The sequence below is a fragment of the Parambassis ranga genome, chromosome 14 (genome assembly GCF_900634625.1).
Source record: "Parambassis ranga chromosome 14, fParRan2.1, whole genome shotgun sequence".
NCBI classification, from domain to species: Eukaryota; Metazoa; Chordata; class Actinopteri; family Ambassidae; genus Parambassis; species Parambassis ranga.
Window position 1 is genome coordinate 9,876,580 of NC_041034.1, and position 8,314 is coordinate 9,884,893.

Here is an 8,314-nt window from a genome sequence, read left to right on the forward strand (position 1 = left end):
TCTCATTCCAGCTGGACCTTTTTAACAAATGATTCCCCTCAAAGAAATTAATCTAAAACCTCACAGACCTTATTCTTTTAAAAGCCTGACAGCTCAGTTTGTGGACGGGCTGAGACGAGGATTATCACCGTACTACTACCACTACAGCCATGTAGCAACTGTATGGTTGTATTTTTGTCCATGAGAATTAGCCGGCTGTTTTTTTTTTAAACCGTTTGTAGCCCAAAAAAAGCTATCCAATGATTGCTTAAATGGATTACAAGGCAGGGAACGACGGCAATAATGGGACGGTTAAGCCTGAATGATGCTCAGAGGGAGGCTGCAAGTATAAAAAGGGTGAGATCAACTGTAGCCATCACTCTCAACTTACCACACACACTAACACACTGTTCTGAGGTCCCAGACAGCTGAGAGGAGGTAAGATGTCTTTGTCTCTATGGATTTATATATACTAAACCCATTAGATGAATGATTGTACATTACACTGTGCATGAGAAATTAGCCTTCAGCTTTTCTCGAGTCAACAGCAACAGCTGAGAAATGTGATTTTTTTGTTTTGTTTAACCCTGGTAGCAGCGTACCATAGGCTGGGTGTGGCTCGTTCAGATTAAAATATACTAATGAGTGGTAGCAGGTTATAAGGTGCAACTCTCCCCTGACACTGTCTAATATAACTGGTATTTTTTTCAAATGTCATTCTTTCAGGAAACATTCTTAATTGACGTTTAGATCAGCTGATTTTTAGTAAACTATCGATGTTTCATTTGGTGACACCAATCAGCCAATGTGGACCTCTCCATGGTGCTGAACATTTCAAGAGCTTGATTTTGAAGTAAATTGATTTACTGGTACTTTTTAAAGTTAAGAAAAGAATAAGAAGTCAGTATGAATTGGACAAATATGTGCACACACACAAGGAACTTGTGCTTAGGGAGGTGATGCATTTAAAATGGGTTGACAGTAACTATGTTACCCATTATTCAACGTATCTCTAGGCTATAGAGAGTTGGGACATACTGTACCACCTCAGGTTTTCATGATCCATTTAACTGTCCTTAAATAATCCGGCCACTGAACACACCGTGACATATGTGCAAGGCAAATCTTGCGGAGTTTATTATGAAGCCTTCGTCTGTTGGCTGGATGCAAGTTAGCTGATAGAAAATAACCCTAGCACTGATGACATAATCTTATCATGGAGGATTGACCTTCCATACCCTGAAAACATCACTCCAGCTGCCAGAGGGCTTGCAGGAGGAGGCGGATAAATGTCTTAATCACAATTTCTGTCAGGATACAGTGACCTCCTGATAACCTCTGTATTTTCTGTTTCTCTCTCTCTCCCCCAACCCCCCCCCTTTTTGTCTCCAGCAAAACATCCTTAAGAGATGGCAAAGTAAGATTTAATTTCAATTTCTTTTTTTTCTTCCAGCAGCTTTTATAGTGGTCTGAATAATCTCAGTCATGCCTCAACTTCCCAGATATAACTATTCACAATTGTCTTAATTGGAAAAGATTGATCCCTTTTACTGAGAAGAGGCAAGGTGGCAAGAAAAACTGTAATTTTTTAAAACTGCTTGTCACTTCTGACAACTTAGAACTGCTTGTCACTTCTGACAAGCAGTTTTAAAGGTTTAATTTATTTAAGGTTCAGTCAGCGGGGTCTTACTCAGTGGATGTGTTGTTTCTGTTGATTCTATGTGTTCTGAGACAGCAGCACAAGTAATGAGCTTTCAAGGTAATCATCTATTTGAGAACCCTGTCACACCATTTGTGGCTCTCTCACCTCAGCCTGCCTCTCAATCCGGGCAGGATAAAGTAAAGCTGCTCCACACATAGCTATTCCTAACCGGATAAAAAGGAATGAGGGATTACTGGCCCTTCTGCTGCTGTCCAAGAAATCTGCTTTACCTTCAGAATCCAAAACTAATCATTATTTTATCTGGTTAATCCTGAGAGTGTCTTGGTTAAAAAAAATAAAAAGACAGCACGTCCAAATGACGGCTGGTTTCAACACATGACGGTCCTAAACTGATCTTTCTCTTATTTCTCAGGGTATTCAAGAAGACCAGCGGAAACGGAGGGGTAAGTCTTCTTCTGTTGCTCAGGGAGCATGTTAATTTAAGTGAAAATAATGAAATGCTTAAATCTTTCTTTTGTCTGACAGCTGACCCTCTACCTGGGAAAGAGAGACTATGTGGACGATGTGAGCAAAGTGGAAAAAGTTGGTACGTTCCTGTTTCACCTCTCAGTATGTGTGCAGCTGCATGATGTGGATCCTAAAATCTAAACAATGTCCTTTCAGATGGTGTTGTTAAGCTGGACCCAAAAGATTTTGGAGACAGGAAAGGTACTACTACAAAAAAAAATGTTAAAAATCAAACTCAAAGCTCTTTGTTTGGAGTAGCATGATGACATCATCTGTTATGTGTTTGCAGTGTTCGTGCAGATGGCATGTGCCTTCCGTTATGGTACTGACGATCTGGATGTGATGGGCCTTTGCTTCAGGAAGGACATCTGGCTCACTCAAAATGAGCTTTACCCCAATGGCACCAAGCCCTCTCTCAGCCCCATGCATGACACACTATTGAAGAAGGCCGGGGACAACTCGTACCCCTTCTCCTTTGAAGTAAGTTAAAATTTTTTAGGCTGGCGTTGATATTTAACTGTTATCTCCTACTTGACTGCAATATAAATGTCCGTCTGTATCTCTCTAGATCCCCAACAACCTGCCATGCTCAGTCTCTCTGCAGCCTGCACCTGAAGACAAGGGAAAGGTACACCAACATCTCAGTTAAACAGACTGCACTCCATGACATTTGTCGCTGTGTGATCAGCTGCTGAAGTTTAATTTCTTCTTTGCAGGCCTGCGGTGTTGACTTTGAGATCAAAACCTACCTTGCCAAGGAAAAGAACAACCCTGATGAAAAGATTGAAAAGAAGTGAGTGTACTTCTTTAATCCTCTCTCATCTTTCAGGTGTTTGGTTGCTTTGCTTATCTGTTTTTCCTGCCCAACAGGGACACTGCCCGCCTTGTCATTCGTAAAGTCCAGTATGCCCCGTCTCAGGTTGGCGCTGGGCCTAAAGCCGAAATCTGCAAAAGCTTCATGATGTCCGACAAGCCCGTTCACCTAGAAGCTTCTATGGACAAAGACGTAGGAATTTTCTTCATACACACCTTTCAGTATCTTACTGAAGTGCACAACACAAAAAATTAAACTGAATGTCTCGGATTTCCACAGCTCTACTTCCATGGTGAATCCATCCCCATTAAAGTTAAGATTAACAATGAGAGCAACAAAACCGTTAAGAAGCTGAAAGTGACTGGTGGGTTTCTCTGATGGCTCAAAAGCTTTTAAAGCACTGAAGAACATAATGCACTTATCTGCTTTCATTTCCTCCTTCTCTCAGTGGACCAAACCACAGACATCGTCCTCTACTCAGCAGACAAATACACCAAGACTGTCCTTACCGAAGAGTTTGGGTATGTGAAAAAGAAAATTAAAGGAAAAAAGTGTGAGTGTGTATTTTCTTTGCACTGATTGTGTTATTCTCCTACAGAGAAACAGTGGAACCCAATGGCACCTATGACAATACCATATCCATCTGTCCTTTGCTGGCTGACAACAAGGAGAAGAGAGGCCTGGCACTGGATGGACGACTTAAGGACGAGGACACCAACTTGGCCTCCACCACTGTGTAAGTACAGGAGCAGAGCAGACAGACTGGAGTGTTTAGCTTTTACTTGTGACTGCATGTCACTGTTCCATGTCTTATTGCGGTACAGCTAATCCTTCAAATCCATGTAATTCCTCATCCACAGGCTGCGGCAGGGTATAGAGAAAGAGGTGTTGGGAATCCTGGTTTCCTACAAGATTAAAATTAACCTGATGGTGGCCGGAGGAGGGTGACTATCTGTTTTTATTTCTCTCTTCATATTAAAAAAGCAAATAAATGAAATGAAATGAGGACTAAAATGTCCCACTTGTCTTCCTGTAGCCTGCTGGGTGGCCTCACTGCCAGGTGAGTATCATCCCTTTCCAATTATGTAACAACACAAAGTGCAGTGATCACCAACTGCGTGTCTGTTTGTCTTTGCAGTGATGTCACAGTGGAACTGCCATTGATGCTCATGCACCCCAAGCCTCAAGGTGATTTGTCTGTTTAACAGCTCACAGTTTATACACACAATATACACTCACTCTTGATGATATAATGTTCATCCCTTTCTTTCAATCTACCAGAGTAAATGCTCAGACAATAAGGTAAGTTTTTTTTCTGTCAACTCCTTTTCAGATGTCAGTATTGTTTTTCTCCTTTTTTTTTTTTTTTTTTTTTTTTTTTACAATGAAGTTAAATGTTTACTTCTCTCCAGAGAGGACGTTGCCCTGCTGGTTGAGAAGACACCCTCAGACAGACAGGAGTGGTCTCCAAAGGAAAAAGAAAAAAAGAATGAAGAAGAAGGAAGGATAAGAAGGAAAAGGAGAAAAAGGATGTGACTGGTGTCCTGAAATCCAATATAACCAATCAACCAAAGAGAACGACCTTTACAACACACCAAGGATATAAATATTTCAGTCCCTTTGCAGATTTTTGTTGTTGACATAATGTCTGTAGATGTCGGGGGAGAGAGTGCATTGCAAAGTAGTATCCAACGTTTAGATTTCTGTAGAAACATACACACATAGACACACAGACACGCACAAAACACACACATGTAAAGAGTGAAAGAAAATAGAAGATAAGTCTGAAGCCCTTTAAATGCCAAAGTGTTTTTGACTGCTGTGACACACTCTACAGCTGTATCATTCACAATGATGTGTCTCTGTTGGAATGTTCCAGCATCATTTTGACTGGACTTGTCAAAAATCCCGAAATAATAAACAAAAAAAAATAAAAACCACAAGCAGTTCTGTCTTTTTGTTTAGATAAAATGTATTTTTCAGAATAAACAATCCAAAATATTTCCTTTACATCCGGATATAAGATGTGTTTAAACAATTATTCATTCCTTATTATAAAATAATAAAAATATCAAAAATAACATGCTGGTTTGAATTGTGTTTTCATATATCATCAGACTGAATGCCTAAATATTATTTTTGAAATAAAGATAACTAACTAAAGCAGATATTTTTGATGAAAATATAAGGGAAAAGCTTGCCTTTTTTAATCGACAGGGGGCAGTAGCGGGCAGCTGAAATGTTTCCCTTCCCCAAACGGAGAAGAAGACAACGTCCCTTCTCTGACGTCATCACGCAAAACGTGTAGCACTAAAGCAACATGGCTTTGAATGGAGGTTCGTGAACTTGTCTTATAATCAAGCTTAACTTTGACATTTAAAGTGTTAACTTGGGTTATTGTAAAAGGACGAATATTGCGCATAGATCGGCGGCGATTCATGTGTGTTAGGTTATTATTTGCTGATTTGTCGTCGCCACTGTTTTTATCGTTAGCCTTGTGGTAGCCGGGTGGATTTGCTAGCTAGCTTGTCATCAATTCGTAGCTAGCTTGCTTGTCATAATTTAGGGTGTGTAATTCAGTTTTCAAACAACGAAAGGTCTGACAAAAGACGCTTAATAATGACCGCAAAACGATCGAAACCGCTGTGAAATCTGACGACTAAACTCGGGAAAGATAAACATCTTTTCACAGCACTGCAACTGAATGCACTTGTTAAGATAACATTTCGGTAGTGTGTTTGTTTTTGCACAATTCAGTTACATTAAATCAGCACGTTGTTACTGACCCGCAGATGAAGAGGACTTTGAGTGGGAGCCACCGACAGAGGCAGAGATGAAGGTTATCCAGGCTCGCAGGGAACGACAAGACAAAATCAGCAAGCTGATGGGAGATTACCTGCTGAAAGGATACAAGATGCTGGGAGTCTGCTGCGATGTGTGCGGGGTGAGTAAGGCAGAATGACAAGGTGTTTTTGTGTCGGTGCTTAAAAGTGGAGTTGTGTAATGTTTGTTGGATTGTGTTTCTAGACGATACTTCTTCAGGACAGGCAACAGAAAAACTACTGTGTCTCATGTCAAGAGCTGGACTCTGATATTGACAAGGACAACCCCGGTATACCACCTTTCTTTCTCATGTTGTACTGTTTTCATCCTGCGCTGTTCATCTCTTTTTTACAGTGCATATCTTTCTTCCTTCTCAGCTCTCAATGCACAGGCTGCGTTGTCTCAGGTGAGGGAAAGGCAGCTTGCCACCCAAGCCCCTGTACACGCTGCTGATCCCAACGCAGGCACCGCCAGCAGCAGTCAGGCAAATGCATTGGTTCCTCAACCCAGACCAGAGCACTGTGAGGGGGCTGCTGCAGGGGGAAGAGCCACTCTCCCTCCACCCACTGCCCCTGCTCCAGCTCCTGTCGCCACTACCACCTTGGCCCCCACTCGTCCTTTAGTTACCCCACAGACCGCTGCCCTCCAACCTGTGCTGGATGAAGCTGAGGAAGCTGTCCTCATCAAACTCCGCTGGGCCACAACCCAGCTACAGAGTTCAGCCTCCCTGGAAGCGAGTATCCAGCTCTGCAGCCTCATCACCAGCTGTGCCAACTCACTGCGCAGCCTCAAGGAGCTCAGCCAGTAATCACAGTGGACTGGTTAAAAACATGGACTGCTGTTTATTCTTGCTTCTCTTTTGGAGTACTGATTCTGGTTCAGTATATTTGACTGCTAAGAGCTGAATTCAAAATTGGACAGAAAATGCACTTGATATAGAATTAAAATGTTAAAGTTTGTTAGAAGTTACTCTTGGGTTAATGCAGTCATGCAGCAGAAATATCAGGTTACACATTCATATGAATATCTTAGTTACAATAAGAAAACAATAACAAGGCGTAATGCACTCATAACAAAAGATGTGCCTATGGATATTTGGAAAGGACTGAAACTTCAGTGCACACATGTTTGCACTAGAAGCATATTGTTGGCCTCTAAGACATCATTTATTACGTTATAATTTATGCATGTTTGTCCTCTATTATGACCCTGCTTTTTCCCCCCTGCATATTTCTATTTTGTGCTCAGATAATTTACTGTTGTGTCGTGATGCAAAGGAGGTCTCTGTGTGCAGGCGCGTCTGAGGTTTTTATTGTACGTGTATATGATGCATGTGGGTGAACATTCAGGAGTCAGACTCACATCAGTAGACAGCACTTCATATTAGAAAAAGCCAGCTACAGTGGTTAGATTTTCCAGTGTACCAGAATGAACGTTTTTACTTGTTCAGGAGATCAGCAGTTTGTCTTGTTTTCACAAGAGGGCGCCAACTGTTATAAAGTTTGTTATCTGGAAAATGCTGTGTTGAAGCCAAAGTACAGTTTTGAGTATCAATAAATACATAAAATAGCATCTCTGGTAAAATATGTCACATGATTCAGATGTGTAGGCTTTCTTATGAGTATCTGTCTCAACAGAAGTTGCCACGGGAGGGTTTTTGCCAAATCTGACCAACAGGGGGACCCACTGCTTTTGGTGTATGTAGAGGGCTGCTTCACTTCAGAGGGCCTCCTGGGTATGCAGAAAGCAGCAGCATGGGAAAACCAATTTGTTGAAAGTGTCACACTGTTTTCTATTTATAATCAACATGTGTTGTAGTTCTTGTTTAAACGCTTTCTGTTAGGTGATGTGTCAGATTAACAGTGTGTGTGTGTGTGTGTTTCCTCATGCATCACATTATCAGCTAGATGTAAATGTGAAGTTGCCACCGTTGCTGTCAATGTTTGAAGTGAGTGATCGGTAAAATAAGGTCAGTGCAGACAATATTAGCAGGTTAGCATATTCAGGTGTTAGTGAGAAGTGTCTGAATGTGTTTATGATATAATGTATGAGTTGTCTTTGGGTCTGCTAACCACGAACTTCACTGTGAAGGAAGCCTTTCAAAATGACTACAGTCAATTTATGTGTCAGGAAAGCAAAGGGCATCACAAGGTTTGTGTGTGTGTGTGTTAAGTCAGAGAATGGATGGGCGTATTGAGAATGCTGGACCCACAGTGTGTAATATTAGACCAGCTCTGAGTCATGAGAGAGTTGCTGCTGCTGTCCACCACTCCTCCCCAGCTGCCTCTGTCCATCCATCCATCCCTGTTCCCCCCACCTAAAAATACACTGCTGCCCTCACTGAGGAAAATCCCTGTGCCCTGACCTACCTCACACACACACACACACACACACACTGAGTCCACATGGAAACTATTCCTTTCTAGTTAACTGGATGAAACACACTTCTCTGGACAGTGTTTGGTGATGTAGCAGCATCTCAGGAAGTAACTCAATTAAAAACAACACATATCCTCAGACGTGGTGTT

General features: G+C 41.6%; 2 protein-coding genes across 2 annotated transcripts; both read left to right on the forward strand.

The window, feature by feature from the left end:
- The first annotated feature begins 321 nt into the window (after positions 1 to 321).
- On the forward strand, positions 322 to 4,442 carry arr3a (arrestin 3a, retinal (X-arrestin)). Its single transcript, XM_028421217.1, has 17 exons — positions 322 to 417; positions 1,372 to 1,396; positions 2,055 to 2,085; positions 2,168 to 2,228; positions 2,306 to 2,350; positions 2,439 to 2,629; positions 2,718 to 2,777; positions 2,866 to 2,942; positions 3,020 to 3,155; positions 3,243 to 3,327; positions 3,412 to 3,484; positions 3,562 to 3,699; positions 3,824 to 3,907; positions 4,000 to 4,023; positions 4,102 to 4,151; positions 4,245 to 4,265; positions 4,376 to 4,442. The coding sequence occupies exons 2-16, from the start codon at positions 1,389 to 1,391 to the stop codon at positions 4,247 to 4,249; spliced, it is 1,068 nt and encodes a 355-aa protein (XP_028277018.1). The 5' UTR covers positions 322 to 417; positions 1,372 to 1,388; the 3' UTR covers positions 4,250 to 4,265; positions 4,376 to 4,442.
- Positions 4,443 to 5,224: 782 nt separating this feature from the next.
- Positions 5,225 to 7,358, forward strand: znrd2 (zinc ribbon domain containing 2). The gene is made up of 4 exons (XM_028421653.1): positions 5,225 to 5,299; positions 5,756 to 5,907; positions 5,991 to 6,075; positions 6,164 to 7,358. Exons 1-4 carry the CDS (start codon positions 5,284 to 5,286, stop codon positions 6,592 to 6,594), a joined length of 684 nt encoding a protein of 227 aa, XP_028277454.1. The 5' UTR covers positions 5,225 to 5,283; the 3' UTR covers positions 6,595 to 7,358.
- The last annotated feature ends 956 nt before the right edge of the window (positions 7,359 to 8,314 follow it).

Bases quoted from the DNA above. Each gene is read 5' to 3' on its own strand.
- arr3a (XM_028421217.1), top strand. The intron at 2,351-2,438 runs GTACTACTACAA...ATGTGTTTGCAG, and splicing joins AGATTTTGGAGACAGGAAAG to TGTTCGTGCAGATGGCATGT. The intron at 3,485-3,561 runs GTATGTGAAAAA...ATTCTCCTACAG, and splicing joins GTCCTTACCGAAGAGTTTGG to AGAAACAGTGGAACCCAATG.
- znrd2 (XM_028421653.1), top strand. The intron at 5,908-5,990 runs GTGAGTAAGGCA...TTGTGTTTCTAG, and splicing joins TCTGCTGCGATGTGTGCGGG to ACGATACTTCTTCAGGACAG. The intron at 6,076-6,163 runs GTATACCACCTT...CTTCCTTCTCAG, and splicing joins TATTGACAAGGACAACCCCG to CTCTCAATGCACAGGCTGCG.